Genomic DNA, 27,263 nt, shown 5'->3' on the forward strand with positions numbered 1-27,263 from the left:
GGCTTAATCTCTCCCTCTCTCGCGCTTCTGCTAAATCTCACATTAACCATTGGTCTACCAAGAAGCTTTCTTCCTTCACAAGCTCATACACTGGACATTATAAAAAAACAACAACATACACATAGAGAGTGAATCATCTTACGATCACGCAATCTTCATGTTTACATTCAAGATTACATAAAGCAACATCTCTGGACATGACCATCAGGTCAGGCTCATTTTAACTTGATAATCCATGGAATGATTCCCATCCTACCCCCACCCCTATTGGAAATAGGGCTTTTGTGGGAGATTTGTTAGTTATATAAGACATTTTTTTAATATTAAAACTATATGAATATGTTAGGGTTGGATGACAGTAACAAAATTGTATATCATAGAAAGATGAATTTCATATCATTTTAACAGTATCACAAAATAGTTATTTTTGTCAGAAATAAAAAACTGTTTTATGTATTAAATAGCCATGTGTTATTGGTGCAAACCCCCAAAAATGAAGTAATCACAATTTCCATTTTGCGATTTTGCAATTGCGATTGCTTTACGGTCCCTGATTTAAAAAATAAATAAATAAATAAATAAAAGACTCCAAACTATCTTACAAACAGATACTGTAATTCTGACTCTAAATTCTGATAGGATGAGCTAAGTCATTCAAAGCTATTGTAAATTATCACATAAGCACTGTGATCTGTTTAATTAACAATTGAATACTTATAAACAAGTATATCCAACCTGCATACTTACAGTACACTCATGTTAAGCAGTATGTAGCCTACTATATAGCAAGTCTCAACTACTTGATTGTTATATCGTCAAAAAATCATACATAGCATATACTCGCATATAGCAATAAATACTATACTATATAGCAAATCTCGGCTGTGTTTATCTTGTATTTTTATACTATAGGGCTGTTAATTATGATTGGTTTACAAATGTTCTAAAGTGTGCATTTATTTTCAGGGAAAATAATGCATGGCTAAAGTAGTTCCACGCAGGATTTGACTGCATTACAGTTCCATATCACTTGTATCATCGCAAAATGAAAACTATACTATTGGCCAGCTCTAAACTGCTACATGTGGCTACAGTATAAGGCATGAAGATATTTCGATTTTAGAAACATTAACATTAAAACACAGTATTTTCTTGGTTTCTGTGTTTTCAATGTTTGATGCTAGGGGGCGCTATTATGCATCTTATGAATGAGTACTGAATCTCCTGATCAAAACCAAACGCGAGAAAGACGCAGTAAAGCGATCGTATATAAGCAAATGCAAATGCAAAATAACGTGATCATCAACATTAAACGGCATATAAATCAAAACTATCTAATGTTACTGAATAAAAAATTGGAACAAGGACGAGCAACAGGACTGTGAAGCATTAAGGGTGTTGATGGACTCGATCTACTCCAATCAGATCTGGATTTAATTTTTTTTTTTTTTTTTTTTTTTGTCTTTCACAAAAACGTGATTTTCTCAGCTTTTTGTTCAAAATCTTTTTAATGAAACTTACTCATATTCAAGTGTTGATAAAAAAAGGAATGCATTTTTTTTGTTTAAAAGAAGAGGATCAGCTCTTTCTTTTGATATATTGCATACATATTGCATAATAGACATACTGCAAAGATATATTTATAAAACAAAATATTCTATGGGCTATTACATTTTTGTGAAAATGATGGCAGTGGCTGGAAACTTTTTTTTTAAACGCTGGCAGGAAAAGAGTTAACATCATGATTTTCTGTAAAGCTCTTTGAAACAATGTGTATTGTGGAAAGCACTATACAGTATAACTAATGTTGACTTGTTCGCAATTCAGTATTAATTGTGCAAGTTTGATGTTTCTTGATAAACAACTAAACTTCGCATTATGCCATAACATCTATTTAAAGCATGTTCTTTCTTGTTTTTTTCCCCAAGGATAGTGGCACATTACACATTTAGAAGCTTTTTAGAAGCACATTATAAAGCATTAGAATATTATTATTATTATTATTATTATTATTATTATTATTATTATTATTATTATTATTATTATTATTATTATTATTATTATTATTATTATTATTATTGTACGTCAGGAAGCATGGCAGGAACTTCGGAAGTGTTTTTGACCCAGCTGTGACGTGCCAAGAAATAAGGTCAAAGACATTCACGTGGAACAGAAGGAGCCGTGGCAACATTGCATTGTTCCTCTGCAGGGCCGTTGGGCAGCTTTCATTGTTCTCAAGGACGCGTGAGTGTAGACTTACCCACTCCATTCAGGTGTTTTCCGTTTTTCACACTCTGCTGCTCAATGTTGTATCCCTTCTGATCCGTGCGAGGGAGAGAGACAGAAAATAGAGAGAAAAAAGAGGCTTATCAGTTTACAAATATTCACATCACTCTCATCCATCACAGCATTACTGACTCTGTCTGCTTGCTCCTTTCTCCAATTGATTTAGGATATATTATGAGAGACTTCAATGGTCATGGATCCAGGAAAGGTGGAACCACATTAACTATGCTTCTGCCGCTGTAACATGAAACCGGCAGTTCCATTCCTTTTCTCTTGCCCTGCAATTCTAGTAAGGAGTAGCATTTCTATCCACTAGAAAATAAAGGCAGAATCTTATGGTCGGCAAGAAATCTTCTAAGAACGTTTTTTTAGGTTTTTGAGTTTAAAGGCTGCAAAATACTCTGCATGAACAGAGAAAAAAGTTCTCGGTCCCATAGCAAAATTACGTGATTTTGTTCTCGTTATGGTTTGGGAGTTCTTGCAGCTTGTTCTCGACACATCGCCTGAGCAGAACTTTTTTCTTGCGGGTGTCCGAGAACTATTGTGTGATTGGTCAGACATTTAATGTGGCCGTGGTTAATGCAGAGAAAGGCAGATGTATATATTTATCTAATCAACCAATCACATAGCAGTTGCTTCAATGGATTTAGGGGTGTGGTCCTGGTCAAGACAATCTCCTGAACTCCAAACTGAATGTCAGAATGGGAAAGAAAGGTGATTTAAGCAATTTTGAGGGTGGCATGGTTGTTTGTGCCAGACAGGCTGGTCTGAGTATTTCATAATCTGCTCAGTGACTTTCAGGATTTTCACGCACAACCATTTCTAGGAATAACAAAGAATGGTGTGAAAAGGGAAAAACATCCAGTATGCGGCGGTCCTGTGGGCGAAAATGCCTTGTTGAAGCTAGAGGTCAGAGGAGAATGGGCTGACTGATTCAAGCTGATAGAAGAGCAACTTTGACTGAAATAACCAGTTGTTACAACCGAGGTATGCAGCAAAGCATTTGTGAAGCCACAACACTCTCAACCTTAAGGCGGATGGGCTACAACAGCAGAAGACCCCACCGGGTACTACTTATCTCCACTACAAATAGGAAAAAGAGGCTACAATTGGCACGAGCTCACCAAAATTAGACAGTTGAAGACTGGAAAAATATTTCCTGGTCTGATGAGTCTCGATTTCTGTTAAGACATTCAGATGGTAGAGTCAGAATTTGGCATAAACAGAATCAGAACATGGATCCATCATGCCTTGTTACCACTGTGCAGGCTGGTGGTGGTGGTGTAGTAATGGTGTGGGGGATATTTTCTTGGCCCACTTTAGGCCCCTTAGTGCCAATTGGGCATCGTTTAAATGCCACGGCCTACCTGAGCATTGTTTCTGACCATGTCCATCCCTTTATGACCACCATGTACCCATCCTCTGATGGCTACTTTCAGCAGAATAATGTACCACAAAGCTCTAATCATTTCAAATTGGTTTCTTGAACATGACAATGAGTTCACTGTACTAAAATGCCCCCCACAGTCACCAGATCTCAACCCAATAGAGCATCTTTGGGATGTGGTGGAACGGGAGCTTCGTGCCCTGGATGTGCATCCCACAAATCTCCATCAACTGCAAGATTCTATCCTATCAATATGGGCCAACATTTCTAAAGAATGCTTTCAGCACCTTGTTGAATCAATGCCATGTAGAATGAAGGCAGTTTGAAGGCAAAAAGGGGTCACACACAGCATTAGTATGGGGTTCCTAATAATCCTTTAGGTGAGTGTATATACAGTGAGAAGTATTTGAACACCCTGCTATTTTGCAAGTTCTCCCACTTGGAAATCATGGACGGGTCTGAAATTGTCATCGTAGGTGCATGTCCACTGTGAGAGATATAATCTAAAAAAATAAAATAAAAAATAATCCAGAAATCACAATGTATGATTTTTTAAAGGGGTACTTCAGCGCTGGGAAGATGAATCTGTATTTAAACTGGGTCATTAATGTAGTAGAAATTATTTTTGAATTTGGTGCTTTCTAGACTGAGAAAAGACAGAAAATGTATTTTTGTCTCATGGGGATGAAAGACTACAATTCCCAGAATGCTTAGCTGCCCTGTGAGGCCATTCCAAAAGCCACCGCTACTGGATTACAGTGACTGAGTTCAGAAAGTACAATTAAATACTGAACGTGTGTGTTCAATATAACGATCGAGTTGCCGCGTGAGTCTCACAGCAGACTCAGATTAGGAGTCAGATTACATTTAACGTCATAAATGAGCTCTCGTGATGAGAGCTGAGGTAATCGCGACCACATTCGCGGCATACATTCACAGCGCGTTTTCAGTTCATGCCTTTGGAAGCTTAACTTTCATAGAAATTAATTTGAGAAGTTAAAAAACTTACATTGCTTAGCATCCGTTTAAATTAATGCCTGTAGCTGAGCTGTGCTGTAAGTGTGATCTCCATTCCCCATGCACGAGTTGAAAACATGCAGAAATGGCTCCCTCTGCTGGCTGTAGTCTTTAGCCTCTGGGCAAACATTCCTCTCGTGACGCAAATATTGTCAATTTGCGTCACGAGAGGAATTTTTCCAGAAATAAAATGCATAAATCTCTCATCTCAGGGGGATATAATTTGAATATACTACAGGGTTTCTACTGATACAAAGCCATATGCTAATAGCTGAAGTAACCCTTTAACTATTTATTTGTATGATACAGCTGCAAATAAGTATTTGAACACCTGTCAAATTCTAGAGCTAGAATTCTGACCTTCAAAGACCTGTTAGTCTGCCTTTAAAATGTCCACCTCCACTCCATTTGTTATCCTAAATTAGATGCACCTGTTTGAGGTCGTTAGCTGCATTAAGACACCTGTCCACCCCATACAATCAGTAAGAATCCAACTACTAACATGCAATTATTGGAAAATGGAAGAAGCTAAACATGACTGTCAGTCTCCCTCGGACTGGGGCTATATGCAAGATCTCACCTCGTGGGGTCTCAATGATCCCAAGAAAGGTGAGAAATCAGCCCAGAACTACACGGGATGAGCTGGTCAATGACCTGAAAAGAGCTGGGACCACCATTTCCAAGGTTACTGTTGGTAATACAATAAGACGTCATGGTTTTAAATCATGCATGGCACACTAGCACATGGCCAGCCCCGTCTTAAGTTTGCCAATGACCATTTAGATGATCCAGAGGAGTCATGGGAGAAAGTCATGTGGCCAGATGAGACCAAAGTATAACTTTTTGGTCATAATTCCTCTAAACGAGTACCATCCCAAGAACACCATCCCTACTGTGAAACATGGGGGGTGGTAGCATCATGCTTTGGGGTGTTTTCCTGCATATGGGACAGGGCGACTGCACTGTATTAAGGAGAGGATGACCGGGGGGGGGGGGGGGGGGGGCATGTATTGCGAGATTTTGAGAGAACAACCTCCTTCACTCAGTTAGAGCATTGAAGATGGGTCGAGGCTGGGTCTTCCAACATGACAATGACCCGAAGCACACAGCCAGGATAACCTGGGAGTGGCTCTGTAAGAAGCACATCAAGGTTCTGGCATGGCCTAGCCAGTCTCCAGACCAAAACCCAATAGAGAATCTTTGGAGGGAGCTCAAACACCATGTTTCCCAGCGACAGGCCAGAAACCTGACTGATCTAGAGAAGATCTGCTATTGTTTGTTGTACAAAAGTGCCCTATTTAAGGGTATTTCGGACACAGCCTAGTCCAACTTGCGATGACAAGGAACAGAGGCAAACAGAAAGAGAGAAAAAGAACTGAACCAAACCAAAAACACTTCGAAAAACCGCTTGGTTTCAGATGTAAACGTTTTTAAATACAGCAGTGGGAGCACACACCTCCTCTCCTTTTAAGTTGACCTCTCATCACCCACCTTTTCTACAGCCAGCAGTTACAAATTAATGCTTGAGGACTCTTTTCTGGCTCTTTCCTGAGCTATATTCAATGCAGAATGCTTTCGCTGAGTGAATGGATACTGTTGCTGCAGTTGCTAGGAGAAGCTTGCTCAGGCTTGGTGTCTTCACAAGGGCCTCACTGTCTTATCATTCACAGTAAGGACATGGAAATTAGGATATAATAGAGAGTGACATTCTGAGGAAGGAACAAATGTCTTTAATTTCAGGCTTACAGACCTCTTACAATCTACAGGGAAAAATTCAATGTGTGTAATGCTTTCTGTTTAGCTGTCCCTTACACACCCTTTGCAAACAAAACCAATAGAGGATTTTTATTCACCTGCACAAATATCTAATTTTTGCTTTCAGCTCTTGAGCTCTCAAGCCTGACATAAAAAGGAATCTTTATAGAGATGTAATTAATTTCTTGTATTTAAAGGGGATTTGTGTGTGTGAGAGAGAGAGGCTTTAAACAGTATTATAATCAACAAAGACCTACTAAGAGGCTGAAAGATGCAAAGCCTCCTCGAGTAACAATGGAATCAGGTTGAAATAAGCTTATGCTCACTAAGAGTCAATCCATATTTGGAGCAGCGTTCCGTGAATGGTAGAGTGGTGTTTAATAGTATGAATGAGATCTGGATTGGATTTATTCAGCACTGAATGCTCTCATTTAATTGTGGAATGGCCTTCAGTCCATTAAGTGTGAAATTGGGCTTCATATATTTCGATTCTCTAATGAAATGTTTCTTAAGCTAGTCAATATGTGTCATTGTGACTGTGATTATTCAGACAAAACAGCCACAATTGAACCAATTAAACGTTAAACAAAACAGGCCATCTCTAAAATTGTAAATGAACAACTAGCATATACTTTAAACTACATATAGCATAGTACTAGTATAATATACAAAATCAAGAGACCACTATTTAAAAAAATGAATGGTAGAAATCATAATACTTGTCAGGAATGTTTATTATTATGTTTATTATATTATTAGTGGTTTAAAATCACATTATATACTGTATAATACAGTCAATGGTTTTATTATGTTATAGTTAAAAAAAGGACACATTTTATAAATCTCTGCGTGCACACGTGACATTTAAATCATGTTTTAAAAATACATTTTTGTTAAGTAATGCGAACTAGGAATTATGTGTTTTGCCTTGCATTTGCCCCCACCCTCTGTCAATACGTTTAATGGGATTTTGTTATAATGAAGCACAGAATGGGTAAGCGTATTATGGTACGGGGTTTCACTTTATTTTGATGGTTCCAATTTTTCCCCTAATCAAACACACCAGAAGATAATCAAGGTCTTTAGGATTACTAACGCTACAGGCAGGTGAGTTTTTTGTTTTTTTTTGTTTCAGGGTTGGAGCTAAACTCAAGAGAGTGGCCCTTCTGGTGCTGCGTTCCACTCCACTATTAGACACGTACTTGCAAAATTCCCTAAGCACTTCCCCGCCCGCCATTTTGAAGTTGTTCCACTTCGTGAAGTGGACAAGGGAAGTTTATGGAACGACCCTTGCTCCCTCAATTTTGACCGATTTTGTCTTTGACTTTGATTTTGTCTACTTCACATTTCAGGCAGCTTCATAAACCAGAATGCAACGTGATTGTGACGTCACCGCATACCGTGTTTAATTTATTTTTAAAAACATTTAAAACAACCCAAATACATCTATATAAATATAGAATGTTGCATTTAACAATAAAGGGAAAAAAAGTAAGGGAAAAAAATAAATAACAATCCATAGTGGCTTCCAAGTGATCAAGGGCTAAGGGCGTTCCAGTTCAGTCCATTGCAAAGTTTCCGCCAGTAGTGGGCAATCATGCAATGTAAGCGACGATGCACATCCGAGTGAACGAGACGGAGGGAAGTTTGCGAGTAAAGGGCATATTAGAAACGAACTGGAACACAGCATGGATCTATGTTCCCCACCTGCTTTAACACATTATGTTTACTATATAAGTAATGTTGCACCAACATGTCCACTAACTCTCATTAGAATGTTAGTAGGCTGGTAGGGTTAGGGTTAGATATTAAGCACAGATATTAAGTCTTCTGATACTCTAATGAGAGTTAGTTGACATACTTATAAAGTTATACAGTAGTAGAATGTTTAAAAGGGACCATCAGAATCAAATGTTACCCAGTACTATAGTTGCATCTAGTGCAGTATAATGTAGTAGCCTCATGTAGAAAAGAACATCAGCGTCTCTGAAATCAAAGTTGTCCTCTCGTCTATCACAAGGGACAGAATATAGGCCACAGCCAAAGCAATCTGGCATCACTAAACCTTGAGGAGAGCCAAGCGTGACCTCCTCTAGAATGCACCATTGTGCTCCAAGATGGGCTGGATGCCACAGCGCCTCACCTGTAGTGTCCAGTTACTGGCCGAAGTGATCGTTTGACCTTTCTGCTTGTGGCCCGTTCTGATCTCTCATGTTTTATTTACGCTGTTATTTACGCAAAGTGATATTGCATCCTCACGCATAAGCCACAAACAGAAAGGGTGTTTTTAATAGATTTTGGCCCTGCTTTGCTGCTCCGGTTTCAAGCTGAGGGTTCTCAGGTTTCCTAGACAGCACAAACAATTAGCGGAGGCCACGGAGGGGAGAGGCAGCCTGCTAATTATCCACGGAACCTACTAGAGAACACGGGCACGGATCAACGCTCCGGTCTTCTGCAGGGACCTGCTGCGGCAACCAGACACAGACTGATAAGGAATGATTTTATGTTTGATAAAATATTGTTTAATAGTTTATCATTCTGTTAGTTACATGTGACATCGTTTTTCAGATTCCCATGGTCCTGATCCGCTGCCCAGCCCTGATGTTGCATTTAGAGAGCCCTAAAGGCTTCTTTCCTTACACAGTTAAACATTTTCCATTCCCCTAATGGTCATTATGTGCTTTAATGGCAGCTAAGACCTGGTAAAACTACACAAGATCAGAGTCCATCTTCTGGTTTCCCGTTGAGATGAAAGGGGAAGAGGAAATGGTGATAAATCTTGGGCTGCTTGGAGCCAGTCTATTAAATAACTGTAATTGTAGTCAAGTGCGTGTGTAGCTCGTCCTTGTGCAAACCAACTCATACTCTCCCCAAGCAGGTATTTTACAGCTATACAAGTATATCGAGAGACTAACATCTACATCACAAACACATTAATCACTTTAAAAAAAAGTGTTTTTCAGGCTTGTCCAGAACACATGCATGTTCTACAGTAAACATTCAAATATGTGGGTCTTTTAACTAATGTGGGACTTTTATTCATTATGACTTCAAATGTGGCTCATCTAATAGAGTAAAAACAACAGCTAAATAACAACTTGATTTATTGTCTTCCATCTGGGCCTGTGGCGTGAACTGACAAAGCTCCATGACGCATGTGCGAGAATATGATGTTTCTCACGGTTCGGGCATCCAGGAAAAGCACACTTTAGCACCATTTTGTGCACTCCGCCAAGACCTAAAGCTCAATCAATGTAGAATTCAACAGTTTAGATACGGCATGTCAACCTCTATTGTAAACAAAGTTCCTTGCTTCCGCCTGCTCTAGGTCATTATATTCTTGCACCTTTTTTTTTACGCACAAAAAATATTCTTGTCGCTTCATAAAATGATTGTAGAACTACTGTAGTGAGATGTATTTTTTGGATGGAGATGAAAGTCTTTAGTGCCTTTTACGGGTCTTGAGGGAGACAATGTAATCGCTTCCAACATTTAAAAAAATGATTTTTAAAAAAAAATAAAATAAGCTGAAACAACACAAATCTTTATTTTTTACTTAATATCCAGTTTACTCAATTTTATTACATTAAATGAAATAACATTTGTAAAATGTTAAGTTAACCTAAACCATTGTGTTGGGACAACATGAATCATTTATGTTTCGCTGACTGAACTGGCCAGTGTATTTCTAGTTCCCAGCATGCTTTGCATAGAGCTAGATCAGGAGAGTAAATGTTGAAATTAAGTGCTGTTTAATGTGTTTTTAGTGAAGGGAAAGACCTGGGGCCTATTGCACAAAACTAGGATAAGGGATTAAGCTGGGATATTTTGGTGATCCTGGCTCAATTTATCTGCTATGTAAGGGATAATGTACACCCAGCCGGTTGTTATCGCAGAATAAACCCCGACAGAGTGATCAGGACCCCGACGCGAAGCGGAGCATCACTCTGAAGGGGTTTATTCTGCGATATAAACCGGCTGGGTGTAAATGATCCCGCTTATTACACGGCTAGTCTCAAATAAATTAGACACAAAATATTGTCTTCAGATTAAATATTTTATTAGCTCTTACGCAAAGCTTCCGTGAAGAAACAGTTCCAAACTGCTTTAAGCCTTTATCTATTGGTGCTAAATGTTAAAATGAATGCTGAAAGGGTTAGTTCACCCAAAAATGAAACCAAACCTATGATTTACTCACCCTCAAGTTATCATCGGTGTATATGACATTCTTCTTTCAGACAAATACAATCAGAGTTATATTTAAAAAGTCCAGGCTAACGTTAATCTCAGCAGTAACGTTAGTTGTAGTTGTTTTTGAAGTCCATAAAAAATGCAGCTGTCCGTCAAATACCGTGCTCCACGCGGCTCTGATGGGTTAATAGAGCCTTCTGATTCCAATCAGTGCGTTTGTGTAAGAAAAATATCCATATTTAAAACTTTATAAAAAGGAAACCCGCCTTGAAGTCTTCCATTGTAGCCATGGCTGTTTAATTATTTAACAGCCACAATATGGCGCCAGCATTAAGCATAGAAGTAGTACCGGTCAAGATAACTTGTAGTACCCGGATGAGCAGTTGTTATCTGGAAATAGCATACCGCTGGAATGCGCGATTAACCAATCAGAATCAAGTATTTCACAGAGCTGTGTAATAAGTAGTTATCTTTGTTGTTGTTTTTTGTTTTGTTTTGTTTGTTTTATACAGTTATCTTTCATTATCGTTATCATTCTTGGTGTGAGTGTGCATTCAGGCTACGCTTACACAAGAGTGGTGTACTACATTTTGCATACAGATGACAAGATTACCAAGATATCCCGGCTTAATTCCTTATCCTAGTTTTGTGCACTAGGCCCCTGGTAACGTTTAATGTTATATTTGACATTTAAAAGGTGTGTTATGTTTTGCAAAATTATTTTTTTGAGGTTACTTTTTTTAGGTTCATTCTCGTGTTTTACATTGGTTAGGCTGTGCAGTTCTCAATGAGCTGTAATTTTGCTAATGCCAGTAAAGAGGAATGCTTTACTTGATAATTTCTTGCATGTTACAATTAGCAAGTGATCAAGAGTTGTAGACTAATATTTTTTATAGAAATAAAGAAAATAAATTCATGTGACAAGTTCCCATAGACTAAATATGGTCATCAGTTCTACCTCTCTTTACCTTACTTTATCCAGTTGGAATGACATGATTATTTTTAGTAGATTTGACTAAATGGTTTTAAGTTCATACAACAAGATTACAACAAATTATTTCAAACCAATTAGATTTTGTTGGACAAGCATAATTCAATTTCGTGGAAAAGTTTTCCTTAATTTAATTAAGTTCGTTCAACAGTTTATTTTTTTGAGTGAATGAAGGCCTTTCTGAGCCATCAGATTTTAATAAAAAATATCTTAATTTGTATTCTGAAGATGCCAAAGGTCTTACAGGTGTCGAACGAATGAGGGTGAGGAATTAATGACAGAATTTAAATTTAAAACTAACCTTTTAAGTATAGATTTTTCTCTCACTTGATCATAACACCATGCGTTGCATTGACATTATTTTTCTGGTCATTTGTAATAACAGTTTTGCCCTGTAGATGTAAAATTAGCACCACTGATGTTTAACAAAATACTGTATGCTGTCTGCAGAGTTTATTAATATGCATATCACCTAGATTTAATTTCTTGAAATATTGAGGAGTTAAATTTCTATGAATAATATAATGCCAAATGTAAAACAAATGTCAAACAAATCTCCTAAAAAAAATAACTACCTTCTTTCTTTCTCTCATGTCTTTATAAGATATGCCTTATGTTTTTACACAAAACTGTTTTATAGTCGAGCAAAGTTGAAAAAAAAAATACAATTAAGAAGTGTGTTTCCAGTATGTCATATGCTGATAAGACTCAAAGGCATTTTAACATTTGGAGCAATTGTGCCACCTGGTGGGGAATACAGTAATACAACTAGAGCAGTACATATCATCCACACATGCTCAGTTTACTGGACATTATGGCCCAAACAGATTCATTCAATTCTGTCCTGTTAAATGCTCTACAAAAAGATATAAATATAACCTGACCTGGGTCAAACGTCATCAAATATTTTTGAGCACTTATATCTTGTTTCAAATGCCAAAGTGTACAAATAAGCCACATGCAGCTGTGCTTTTTAAGCTCCCAGTGAATCACAACGTGTCAGTTACAAAGCACTGGGGATTTCATAACGACAATTAATGAGATTTTCACTACTCATTGACTTGCAATGTATGCAATCCTTCATGGATCAACAGCTGATCAGCTGGAGTAGGTCAGCTGTATTATTCCCATAAGTGAATCTTTTCCAACAAATGAGAAAAATATCCTTAAAAAAAGCAATATTTAAAACCTGTTTTCACACATTATGGAAAAGGCAATTGCAGTATATTCAGACCAGACCCATCCCCTCCACTCCTGCTTTGAGGTCATCCCTTCAGGGGACTACGTATACCACTGGTTATGGCTAAAGAACATGCTAAAAACATAACTCATTGGACAAACTCAATTTCACTGAATAAATATGTGTAGTCCCAACTCATAAAAAACACATTCATGCAATGAAATGTAATTATATCTTTAATATTTCATTTTTATGCTCATAACTTCTTTTAGTTATCAATGTCTTTTTATACTTAAATTATAACATTTAATTGGGAAATCAGTTATAGGCATTTTAATTTATCATCAAATATGTATAAATTAAAAAAATAAGAAAAGACTAGTGTCTCATTAGCACCTACTCTTTAGCAAAATGATAACCACAAAATTTAAAAACATTACAGAAACTCCTATAAATGTCCAACATAACTGAACATTTAACTCTAACATTAACTAACAACATATTTCCCTTTACAGAAAAACACATATCATAACACATAAATCCCTAAATTTACTCCCCTAATGCAGTCCCTTGCAAAGCATGCCGGGAACATATCCACTGCCCAGTTAGTTATGTCCCAAAAAAAAAAAAATATTCATGTAGTTTAAACACAAATAAATGAAGTAATCGTCAGTTTTTAATCTATTCGGTTTATTGAACACAATTAAATTAATTCCTGTTTATGTTAGATATGTTTAAGTAAAGTGACCTAAATAATATGTGTTCCAATCACTTCCATAGCCATGCAGACGCTTCTACAAACATTTGTGAAAGCATGTGTCGCTCTAAGGAGCTCAGTGAATTCAAGCGTGGTATCATGATAGGTTGCCACCTGTGCAATAAGTCCATTTGTGAAATTTCCTCACTATTAAATATTCTATAGTCAACTGTTAGTTGTATTATAACAAAGTGGAAGCAATTCACCCTTCTCCGCAAGTTTGATTGACAGGTGATGCAATCACATAGCCGAATCTGCCACGTTTTCCGACAAAGCACTCAAGAGAGTTAGTAGATTAATGTTAATAGATTTGAACTTGAAAAAAGGGTGTGTACTGACGTCTTTCCGTGGTAGAAACAAAATAAATTTTAATATTCATTCATGTTTATGTGATGTTTATCAATGAGCTAGAAGGAAGAGATAATCATTCATTAGCAGCTTTAACTGAGGCGCTACAGCGATCACAACACATTAAAGGGATCCCATGGTGTTGAGACTTGTATGGCTTAATATAACATAAATGATGTCTCTTACTGAATTATGTGGTAGAAAACCCATGAAAGATCTACGTTATTTAAAAAATCGATTTTATATTTGGACCATGGGCGGCGCCATTTTGTTTGCGTTCTAGGTTGATGACGTAGAGTGGTTGAACTCCTCAATCAGCTGGCATTACCGTAGCTATTTTTACCACAACGCAACTCGAAAATTGTTTCAGAGTTAAACAAAACAAATGAATTGCTTTGTAATTGTACTTAAAACACACTCAAACATACATGGGCACACAAACTCACCTACACAAGTCACAAACAGATCGGCGGGCGCGCACACACACACCTGACTGCTCTGTCTCAATCGCATGCATCATCACCAAAACATCCTGCCTCTCTTCCTCACGTTACTTTATCCCATCGTCCTACCTAGATATTTCCCTCTGCTGGTCACATTAGGCATTAATCTACTATCAACAGTCTATCTGGGGAACAGGATGTGTTGAACAGGATATCAACACAGGGAATAGATTGAGGGTTATGTATGCGCGCGCAGTGCGTGCGTGTGTGTGTTCGCGCCGATCTGTTGGGGTCTGTGTGTGTTCGCGCCGATCTGTTGTGTGTGTGTGTGTGTGTGTGTTCGCGCCGATCTGTTGGGGTGTGTGTGAGAGTCTGTGTGAGAGAGAGTTTGTGTGCACATGTATGTTTGAGTGCGTGAAGTCGGACAGCTGTTTGTAAATCGGCTGTACACTCGTTATTGCGGTGGAACGTGAGACTGAATGACTGCACTCGAACATGCACTATGGTGTCGGACAACACTACAAATGTCCGTCCCTTCAAATAATGCCCTATTTAAGGGTATAGGGTCGATTTCAGATTCAGCCCCTGTCGTGGAGACTGAGCAGCCCAACATCTCGATTGAGACAGAGCCTGTCGTGTGCGCGCCCGCCGATCTGTTTGTGACTTATGTAGGTGAGTTTGTGTGCACATGTATGTTTGAGTGTGTTTTAAGTATAATTACAAAGGAATTCATTGGTTTTGTTTAACTCTGAAACAATTTTCGAGTTGCGTTGTGGTAAAAATAGCTATACGGGTAATGCCAGCTGATTGAGGAGTTCAACCACTCTACGTAATCAACCTAGAACGCAAACAAAATGGCGCCGCCCATGGTCCAAATATAAAATCGATTTTTAAAATAACGTAGATCTTTCATGGGTTTTCTACTACATAATTCAGTAAGAGACATCATTTATGTTATATTAAGCCATACAAGTCTCAACACCAGGGGATCCCTTTAAAGATCCACAAAACGGTATTTATTGTGTAAATTTCATAAAAAATTACAAAATTTGATAGTTGAGAGATTTTGTTTCATATCAAAAGTAACTTGCTCTGTCCTGTTTGTTGGCGTGTTGTTAGTGTCCTCTTTGCTCTGTGATGTATTTTCTCTACATGATAATGTATGTGATGTGAGAGCACCATAACTTGTCGGACACAGTAACAGTAAGGGGGCGGGTCTTTGTGAACAGTCAATTGGGAACAATAGCAACTCAGCCACGAAGTGGTAGGCTACGTAAAATTACACAGTAATTCAGATGAGGCTGGAATTGGCATTTGCCAGGTGAATGATACTTGCCTGACTGCATTGTGCCAAGTGTAAAGTTTGTTGGGGGGGGGGGGGGGGTTATGGTGTGTGGTTGTTTTTCAGGGGTTGGGCTTTGCCCCTTTGTTCCAGTGAAAGGAACTCTTATTGCTTCAGCATACCAATACATTTTGGACAATTTTATGCTCCCAACTTTGTGGGAACAGTTTGGGGATGGCCCTTTTCTGTTCCAACATGACTGCACACCAGTGCATAAAGCAAGATCCATAAAGACATGGATGAGAGAGTTTAGTGTGGAGGAACTTGACTGGCCTGCACAGAGTCCTGACCTCAACCCGATAGAACACCTTTGGGATGAATTAGAGGGGAGACTGAGAGCCAGGCCTTCTCGTCCAACATCAATGCCTGACCTCACAAATGAGCTTCTAGAGGAATGGTCAAAAATTCACCAAAACACACTCCTAAACCTTCTGGAAAGCCTTCTCAAAAGATTGAAGCTGTTATAGCTGCAAAGCGTGAGCCAACTCCATATTAAACCCTACGGATTAAGAATGGGATGTTATTAAAGTTCATGTGTATTCAAATGTGTATTCCATGTCCTTTATTATAAGGTATGCTAGTGGATGTACATTATTGTCTGATAAGATGTTTTTGTCCGTGTCAAAGATGAATTTCTGTCAAGAAAATCTGAACAGACAACAAAGTTAAATAAACCAACATACAATTATGTGTTGTCAAAGGCTACAACTGCATGTTTACACTAGTGTTTTAGGCCTGTAATAAACTGTATGGGAGCAAAACATTAGTATAAACATTTAAGGTCAAACCAAAATAATGAAAGAGAAAATTGATTTGCAGGCTGGAATTTTTAACTTTATTCGTACAAATGTATTAAATAAAAAATAACTTACAGTGTTATAAGATTCTGCAAATATATCTTTCTAGATTTTTTGACCACAATAATAAGTCATAAAAAATCCTATGCAGATGTATATTCATAAACCATATATTACTGTAAACATTCTGCAATATTTCATATTTTATGTAAATAGTGTGCCACACTATTCATAAGCTGATTCAATGTTTTTCACTTTCTGTTTTTAGCTCTCTTTCTCCTGGTTTTCTGTGTTTATTCATGGGACTCTTAAATTGACAGATCAGAAGCTGTGTATGCTATTTTCCCTTGTCAAATTAAACCACTTCCAGTTCCTGTGACCTACTAAATTCCTCTGGTTAAATGAAATGAGAAGAATTCTCAGGTTTGATTATGAATGGTGAACCTTTTGTCTCACTTTCTTCTTTTCAATTCCATTGTCTGGCCTAGCTTAATGGACATGTTGAAATACTTTGTTATTCATTCATTTTAAATTAAAACTAAGGAAAACTAAGGCTAAATTAGTGAAACAAATATCCGAGCAGTCATTCTGTAACTCCAGAATTCCAGAGTCTCAGATTATCCTCTATCTCTGCCTACAACCCACAATTTAGCCTTCAAATTGAAGTGTTGTTTCTTATTTCAGTTTTTTCTCTCTTAATGGAGTGAAATGAGACCTGTGCTAATGCTGAGAGAGAGAGAGAGAGAGAGAGAGAGAGAGAGAGAGAGAGAGAGAGAGAGAGAGAGATATTTCTGCTTTCCTGTGTAAAGACCATTGATCAGAGACTCATTTGTTGCAGAGGCTGAAGTGCACAGCGGACAGGTTCAGTTACTCGTCTCCAGGGTTCTTATACATTCTGGTGTCTGGACCCATCTTACTTTAAATCTGACCCACTTTTTCTTGTACACATTCACTGTCTGATATCAGCCAACCAGAAACTGCTAAACTCTAAAATTCAGCACAGTTAACTATTTAAGATTCATCTTTTTATAGCAAAATCAATGTTCAAACAACTGTGAGAACTCTGTTCAGCATTAGTTAATCTTTGTTAATGTTAGTTAGACCTAAAAATGCTGTGGGTGGGGCTAAGGCATCCAGGCTAAGTTTACAGTGCACTGACTAATGTTAACAAGATTTTAATAATGCATTTGTAAATGTTGAAATTAACATTAACAGAGATAAATAAATGCTTTAAAAGTGCAGTTCATTATTAGTTCATTATAACCGATGTCAACTAATGAACCTTATTGTAAAGTGTGTATTTGACAAATATTGCATTTATTTGACTTCAGCTGTAACAGCAACCCCGTTTGAAGCTCCCCACCTGCTTTATTTAGTTAATTATAACTAGTTATCATAATTATGACCTTTTATTTATAAAATCAACCCAGCGTGTCACATCAGTAGCCTTAAAAGTATTAGATAAAGCGGGTAGCGGCCATGTTAAGATCACATGACCAGCCTTTATTGGGTAAAAAATGAATCACAGGTGAAAAATACAGCTGTCATTGTATTAGCAATGCTATCTGAAAACTTTTCTTTGGGTGATGCTTCATCCACACCACTAGATGTCAGTATAAAGTCCAACATTACTGATGACTCAGTGAGTGGAAGACACACGCAAATGTATATGTTGTGCACCTTTAAAATATACTTCAGTCCATTGATTAAAAAAATAAATAAAAATGTCAATAAAACTTTTGAACAGATTAGACATTTGTGCTGTCTCTGATAACTTTTATACAAACCAGGAGCTGTCAATTTAGAACATAAACTCATGTTCTTTCAGAGTTAAAATCCTTCCCATAGGGTGTAATTATTTTTAGCTTGACTGTTGGATCATTTAGAAAGGATTTTGTCTGATTGGTCTAATCTTCCTCAGTAGGTCTCTGGCACAGGAAGCATTAGCACAACTTGACATCCCATTTAGCAGTAGGCAATCACATGCAAGTGCTCTGCTCAGGAGTTGGCTGATGTAGCCGTATTAATCCTGATCCTAGACCAGCTTTGTTGTTACTCATTATAATTTAGGAGCAGAGATGCTCATCCAAGAACAGCCTGAACATTGTTGTTCCTAAAAGGTTTCCACCCAAAGCACGTACAATGCCGAAATAGAGGCTATGCTTGGAATGGGACAGAGTATGCTGTTTACTGCATAATGCTCAGTATACAAACAGTGTGCAGTATAGAATACATTTTCAAGGGGTAGTTCATCCGAAAATAATTTACTCACCCTCAAGCCATCTTAGGTATATATGACTTTCTTCTTCCGACCAAACAAACATTAAAAAAACATCCTGGCTCTTCCGAGCTTTTTAATGGAAGTTAATGGTCTATAGAAGTCCATCCATCCATCCATCCATCCATCCATCCATCCATCCATCCATCCATCCATCCTAAAATTAATCCATACGACTCCAGTGGGCCTTCTAAAGTGAAGCAATGCCTTTTGAAAGAAAAAAATATCCATATTCATAACTTTCTAAACTATAATTAACAGCTCTCAGTGATTTCGATTTCTAAGCTCTCCATATGTGCATTTTGTTTTGAAAGCTTAAAAGTTAGATAATAGCTTGAAAACCATGTCAGTGGGCAGTAGATTATTTGTCTTTCTTCTTATCTCCACATCTTTCTTTTTCTCTTTGTTTTTATCTTGCCCTGTCTCTTCTTCCCGTCCTATGAGCTTTGACTGAAATAATTTTTCCATTTTCGTCAGTAAAGAAAGTAGACATATGGTTAACTTTTATTTATATGTTTTATGAATCATTTTCATAGACCAGTTAATTTACTGAAGGCTAGCAGGAAAGCTAAGTTTATAAATTAATTTACAATATGCACACATTCATTATACTAATCTTATGCCCAATACAGACTGAAAAAAGCTTAGCTTTTTAATTTACTGAAGGCTAAATGGAATTATATTAATTAATACAATATGAACACATTCATTATTAATCTTATGGCTAATCTGATCCTAAAATGACTTTGTTAATATTTCTTGTGCACTAATTACATAATGATTCACATTCCATAGGCCTATTTTTAATAAAAATTACAAAATTTGACAACTTTGCCTGAATATTTTTGTAATTTAATATTTCTGACTTAAAGATGCAGCTGTCAAATATGAAAAGTTTAGGTTAGCTACTTACATATCTCGCACTTGACGTCAAGTCGCGCTGCTAAAATTCACCAGCTTCTGTGTGAGCATATAAAGACTGCCTACTCTGATTTGATTGGTTTTCTCAATTATTTTGAAATTGACTCACGTAAGGCAGTTACCGGAAGCCAGCGATTATAGTTTACAAAGTTCTAAATATGGATATTTCTCTTACAAAAACACATAGCTTCACTTCAGAAGGCCTTTATTAACCCACTTTATTAACTTACTTTTTTTGATGGATGGATGCACTTTTTGGAGCTTCAAAACCTTTTAATTAAAAGATCATAACCTATATATTATAACAGAGTGTCTATTCACATCAAGTGCAAATAGCGTGCCTGGTTGGCAAGTGCTATTCGCATTAGCACCACCTAACAATGCCTGGCTGTGCCAAACAAGATAAAAAAAAAAAAACACCCCTAGTTCAACGTCCTCGGTGGCGCGGTCAGTAAAGCGTATGCATGGCTAATAGATCACTGGTCGTCGCGATCAACACGGCTTTGAATCAGCCTTTTGCAAAGCTTGCTCTTCTCTCTTTTCTCATCACAAATCACATCGGAAAGCCATTTTTTCCAAGAAAATGTTCTAAATGTGGAAATAAAGTGCCAAACAAAATGTTTAATATTAATAAAAGCATTTATTGAGTAGGGTTAGGGATAGGTGTAGGGCTTTTTTTTTGTCCCTTTAAGACGACATTCCATTTAATCATTTAAATAAAAATTATAATCTACACACTGTTATTATTGCATCCTGTTAATGACAATACTGAGGTGCAAATAGTATGTATCTATTTCGACATGCTCAAAACCCGTCTTCGGCGCAATAATTCCGATCTTTCATGTATTCATACTCTTGTGTAATCGACGCCCCATCCTAAATAAATCCGTCTCTTCCGTGATACCCTGAAATTTTGAATATTCCAATCTAATATGATTTCTGACCTGTAAGGTTGCCAGAATAATAATCTTACACGGTGTGTTAATAGGCCAGAGGAGAACTGGCAACCCGACTGAGTCTGGTTTCTCCCATGGTTTATTTTTCTCCATCACGCCCTGATGGAGTTTTGGTTCCTTGCCACTGTCGCCTTTGGCTTGGCTTGCTCAGTTGGGGACACTAAAAATATGATTAAAGTTATTCAACTAATTATACAAATAAAATGTATGAATTAGGTCTTATTTAATTCTATAAACTATAATACTGATCTGCCAACATTGTCGCTATATGATAAATTAAAATAAGCTGATAACATCACTGTTTTCTCCAGTAAGACTGTACAGCCGAATCTAATTTTGTCGCAATGTTGTCCTGTTTGACACTGTGAAGCTGCTTTGACACAATCGTAATTGTGAAAGCGCTATATAAATAAAGTTGATTGACTGATTGATATCTGTCAAAATAAATGATAAATAACATGTAATTTCTATTTATATGGCTGCTACTTTTATATGCTGTAAATAGAATATATCACTATTTTCACTTAGTAAATCGAATCTACAGCTATTTGCACTTAGTGTAAATATCATCTATCGACTATCGCTTAGAAAATATATTGATTTCACAATCTAGTTGCTATTTACACTTAATGTAAATAGCATCTATTGTTATTTGCACTTAGTGTAAATATCAATTATCATTAAGAAAATATGCTAGTTTCACTGAGTGTAAAAATAATCTAGTTGCTATTAACACAGTGTACATAGCAACTAGATTATATTTACACTTAGTGCAAAGAGCCGTTGCCATATTATAATGCCTGAAAGAGCAAGGGTATATTTTATTATAACTCTGATTGTGTTCAGATGAAAGAAGAAAGTCATACACTCCCAGGATAGCTTGAGTGTGTAAATTATGGGATCGTTTAAATTTTTTGGGTGAACTATCCCTTTAAGTGCGCTGTGCAGTTATGCCATCTGCCAATTTAAATGCTCAAGCTCCTTAAAGTCAAGTGGAGTCTCATTCGTTGTCAATGTTTTATCGTTTTTATCTGAAAAAAATAATAATTCTGAAAGTGATTTCAAAAATATTGTTCTGCTGTGTCGTTATAGTAGGACTGGACTTTTCTATTAACATAGTATTATAATGTTCCTTGGGCCTTTATCATTTTCATTTTAGAAAACTTTTTTTTTGTACTTTACTGGAAAGCTGAGTGTTCTTTGTTGAATACTGCCTGTTTTGGAAAAATAAAACAGGTAACCAGATTTTCTATGCATAAATACCTACGGCAAGTGCTAGTAGTACGGTAAGCTATAATGAACAACGCACAGGGCAGAGATTTCATTTGCTTGGATTTCAACCAGTTTCCCAATCATTCCACATTCGCTCGTGATTGAGTGAGCTTTGAGCAGGTGCATCTCATCTCACCCATGCATGAAATGCCACAGTGGTGATACACGCTCCAGTGGAATAAATCTTGTAACAGGATGAACACAGAATACAGTTTTAATTAAATCAATTGTGTTAACCAGACACAAAAAACAGAGCATGCCGCTGCATTAGGCTATATTAATAATCACAAATGTTTGCTTGATCTCTCTTACAGTAAAGCCTCAGCTCAACAGCCTATTTGAAAAAGGGAAAGAGGGGTCTTGTAACGCGAGGGTCTATAACTGTGAGGTCCTGTCGAGGTATTCAGCTCATGCCAAGTGGCCCGGAAGCTGGCAGAGAGGGTGAAATTACAGCTCTGACAAGCTGACATTTTCAGCTCTCACTGAGCACTGGTTTCTCTGCTGCACCTTAGACATTACTGAAGAACTCACATTCCAGTAACTGCCGGACTATCAAAACAACAATCTGTTCAAGGGGGGCACTAATCTTGTTTTACTTCAGATATTCTGTAAGTTGTAAATGTAAATGTAAATGTAAGTTTTGAAGTACAGTCTACATGATCCAGCATGCTGAGATGGCTGTGAACCATAAGTCAATATTTGGGGTTGATTATGGAATCTGGTACCAATTTGCACATGGGACTTTCCTTGGCCTGGAGAGGAATTTGCAAGGTCATTGCTTGACAATTATTGGCTGCTTTTTAGCATTTTTTGCAAGAAAATCAGCTTAACTCCATGACCTCTGCCCCACTGCTAGACTGAAGGGAAAATATTGTGATGTTTCTTTAAGAGATGAATACGTTATAAGTTATAAACATTTTCATCACAGTGTTATTTCCACCTCATCTCATATTATGTATTTTCATTACACAATGAAAATATGTTCTTTGGAAATAAGTCTCCACCCCATGCTAAGGCTAATTTCATAGCTAGAATTTTATGTATCCCAAATGTCCAAAATTCACAAACTTTCAAACTTTTTGCCAAATGTGACCACATTACTTTAAATATTGACTTTCTCTTTTCTTTATTTTATTTTATTTTTTTACACATCATATTCTTCATATTTCATCTCAAGCTCTTGGGAGGAAAATAATAGATATGAGATGAGAGGAAAAATAATAAGTCAGTGTTTTGCATTCACCAGCTAAACATTTGTGCTCTTTGCAAGTGAACGCAAAGTTTCTCAAGGGAGCGCAAACATTTTGAGAGAGAATTCAACGTTTTTTGGGGGAAGGCAAAACACTTGCGAGAGACCGCAAAAGCATAACCAAATAATTTTTCCTCTAATTCCATATTTTTTCTTCACCATTTCCCTTTAGGGTCTCAGTAGACACGGCTGTCTATTTAGGCCCTGTCCCAAATGGCAGTAGCCTGACGTGGTCATACTCAATTCTAGTCAGAATATGAGTCTGAAACTGCTCCATTGGGCTGTGATTATATGGCGTGTTTCAACCAAACCAGGAAAGACCTCAATTTGACAGACCTACAACCAATCAGAGCAACGAAGCGACGCATTGTCAAATGTCAACAGAACTCAACTGCACTGTGATGCCAAGTCCGCGTTTTTTCCGCGGGTTCTTTTCTATGTCTGCGGGTTGAAGCGACTATTATGTGATATATAGACCCTGGAGTGCGAATTTTAGCAGGCAACCTTGCCAAAATAACACACATTTTACCCCCCAAACGCCATTTTTTCACCGGCGAACCCCCCTAGTAGTTGCCGCGTTTTGTTGTAAAAACTTGGCAACCCTGCCTGCATGCGAGCTGAAATCAGGCTGGAATACACGACCTTTGCCAGTGTTGTAAAATAATTTAATGATACACAGAGTACTTACCCAACATGATCATCATTTCTGAGAGAAATTGTGATGGTGAATGCATATACAAACAAGCTCTCCGTTTAGGATTCAAAAAATATAATCCAAGCCCCTTTAATGACGTGGATGATTACGTTACTGTTTATCATCTGTCCGTCATCGTCTGAAGCCCGTCCTGATGATTTCATTGGTCCGAACAGTTTCTGTTCGGAGATAATCACTCCTCTATGGAGCAAGGCCAGACCGAATTGCCCGACCTAAAAAATTTGTGGGCGGGGCTAAGTTCGGCTGGCATCCAGGCTAAAATGGCAGCCTAAACATTTACAGTCTTCCTACTTGGGAAGAAGCTTGCACCAGTGAGGGCTCAGCAAAAGTGCGCATCGAGGACGCAAATGAGAATTTTGCAAAGAGGATGCTCGTGAGTACCCTTTTGAGACCTAAAAATGACAAATGGGAAACACTATGTCCTCATGGACCCAACAGACCATAATTCAGGAATTTAGGCCCATCCACATGGAGACGTGTTTAGCTGTATACATAAACATTTTGTATCGTGTCAGGGTTTTTTACCAGATGGATCTGGCGTTTTATCAGCCTGAAACCGGTATTTTTTGAAACTCAGTCCTATAGTGGATAAATCTCTAACCGACACCCTTGCGTTTTCATGTAAAGACAATCCGTATATTTTGTGAAACTGTGATGTCATCACACCATGTCCCGCACGTTATAGACTAGAAGGTGATACATCTATAGGCACTGAATCATTTAATTTGCATTATTGTAAGGGTAGGTTTAAGGTTGGGGTGGGTGTAGGCGTTAATAAAAAAACATTTATTTATTGTTATTTTATCGTGAGATTTTGCCTCACTTCCTACCATTGCTGTACCCCTTCTAGTCACAACTCTTTTTCTCTGTTTTTAGTGTATTTCTGTGGAGGTATGGCATGTATACTACATCGGTTTGAGTCAGTTTCAGTGCTCTCGTGTGTACGTAGATAATTCATGAGACGAGGAAAAAAAAGGAAAGCTCTGAGTTCGTGTGGACGCAGCCTTAGTCTGATTCAAGGGGATAGAATACCAAACCCTGACCGGACGAGAGGAGGAGCTGGGGATGGAGGAGGGTAAATAGCTCTGGAGAAATACGATGGCTGCTGCTGATAATACTGAAGGAGCTTATATATATATATATATATATATATATATATATATATATATATATATATATATATATATATATATATATATATATATATATATATATATATATATATATATATATATATATATAAGTATAAGTAAATAAGTAAACATAATATCAAACCTGCAATAATTCCTATTTCATGATGCATTTCATGATTTAAGACTGCAAGTCTGGGTCTGAAACAACGGTAAAAACACTATGAAAAGTAGCACAAATAAATGATTAAGGCATGATTAAGTTAGTTTTAATATGATTCTGAAATAACTATGAAAGCTTGTTTCTGCCATGGAATAAACTTAATCTAAACCCTGTCTTTGAAACCAGGCCATAAAGTTCCAATTGTGTGTTATAAAGTTAGAATTGTGTAATATAAGTATAACATGCAATTGCAACTATATCATGCAAATCTGACTTTATAACTCCCAATATATATAAATTGAGGAGTTTATATCTCAATTTTGAGGGGGGAAAGGGGTAGAGGTGAAAGGGGGACGGGGAAATATCAACTCCTGATCACATAAAAATGTCCAAACATAAAGAAACACCCACAGACACAATACACCTAAAACTGATTTCTCAATTAGACAATATAGTCCAGGGCTGAATCTCCCAAAAGCATTGTAAGTCTAAGTAGATCGTAAAACCAATGATGGTCACTAATATGATAAACTCAACTCACAATGCCCTGGTCTGGATGTCGATTGTTCAATAACCTGTTAAATTACGAAATGTCTTTTCATTTAGTCACATGCCTATACAATACAGCACAGTTATTTATCCATGGTATGGATCAAGATTTATTTAACTGTGACTGTGACTCTTCATCCTAATAAATCTGACACTTGATACAATCAAATGGCTCAGACATAGGTAATCAGAAGAGGCTCTAGTATCCTATAATCCTCTAGTAACCCTCTCTACAGCAGCTGTCAGCTGTCACTTGCAGCACTGAGCAATGAAGAGTCAACTTCAGTCACCACCACACCCTCCATCCACACCTTCCCAGCATGCAACCCTCCCCATAGCTCAAATATTTGTCAGTGTTACTACTCCACTACTTTATTGGAAAAGACCCAAACATTTAAAACACCAACAATGGGATCTTGGGTTAATCCAAAACCGCTGGAAATTAGAGCAATTCCGAAAAACTGCTATGTAAAGTCAACAGCATTCACTGTCCTGGACTCAAATGCATATCTTTTAGGCTTCGCTCAATATAAAAGCATTATCATGAATGTTGACTTCTATAACAAAATAACTCTAAACTCAGCACTTATAAATAAGCATGTCTTTAGGAAGTACACATTTAATGATTATATTGAAAAAAATATATTACTTTAGATATTTTATTTATTGTTCAACATTAAATATTTAAAGACACACTAGCAGAGCATTGAATACTTGGTGACTGTTCTGATGCATACAATCCATAAGACTCTTTTAAGACAGGTGTCTCAAGTGTTTAAAACAAGCCATGATCTGTGTCATCTACTACCTCAATTAACCAAACTGCTTAACAAAAAATGACAAAACATGCTTACTTTTTTGCCATAGGACGCCCCCATGCTGAGACTTTGGATGGGATGTGGTTGTTGTCTGTTTGCTAGGCCCAGATTTCAGATTTCCTTGTAAGTCCAAACTCCTCTCCTCGACTTGATCCGTGTCCACTTCGGCTCCACCAGGGAGGGAAGGAGGAAGGGAGGGGGTGCAGAAAGAAAAGCCCTCTTGCTCTCTGGCAGCTCAGCAGTGGGGCAGTCTGGCAAAAGTGACTAGTTAGGTTAGATTATAATGACTAAGACTCTTTGACATTATTTGGCTTCATAAAAAAAAGCAGCTTGTAAGCTTGAGGTAGCTATTTTGTCATCTTGGGTATCTTAGCTCTAAACAAACTGGAATCAAACTGAGCATGTGAGTCACTCAGAGTAAACCAGACCATCCGTGGCACCTGTTACTCTGCTTTCCTTACAGGATTTATCCACTGCGCAGAGATTATGCTAATTGTTGGTGACAGAGAAGGAAGTCTTGGGAAAGGCTCATGGTGGGATGGCCTCAGAATACTGTAACTGTCAGAATTCAAGGAAAGGGGTCTGATTTTTGCTGGGATTATCAAGGCATTGGTGGTGTCCTTTGTTTACATATGAATAAATGTTCAATGTCCCCTACTTTGGGAATCCAGCCTTTGCCCAGGCATGTGACCCAGTCTAATCACAGAGGCATTCTGAG

General features: G+C 37.5%; 1 protein-coding gene across 1 annotated transcript in view; it reads right to left on the reverse strand.

The window, feature by feature from the left end:
- Positions 1–26,651, reverse strand: part of si:ch211-236d3.4 (actin-associated protein FAM107A) — a 48,556-nt gene extending 21,905 nt beyond the window's left edge. Inside the window, exons 1-2 of the mRNA XM_067431467.1 lie at positions 26,582–26,651; positions 2,261–2,318 (exon numbers count right to left, since the gene is read on the reverse strand). Of these exons, the coding sequence (XP_067287568.1) occupies positions 2,261–2,318; positions 26,582–26,605 (82 nt within the window). The 5' untranslated portion in view covers positions 26,606–26,651. The remainder of the gene's footprint in view (positions 1–2,260; positions 2,319–26,581) is intronic.
- Between the last annotated feature and the right edge of the window lie 612 nt (positions 26,652–27,263).

This window comes from Pseudorasbora parva, chromosome 22 (assembly GCF_024679245.1).
Source record: "Pseudorasbora parva isolate DD20220531a chromosome 22, ASM2467924v1, whole genome shotgun sequence".
NCBI classification, from domain to species: Eukaryota; Metazoa; Chordata; class Actinopteri; order Cypriniformes; family Gobionidae; genus Pseudorasbora; species Pseudorasbora parva.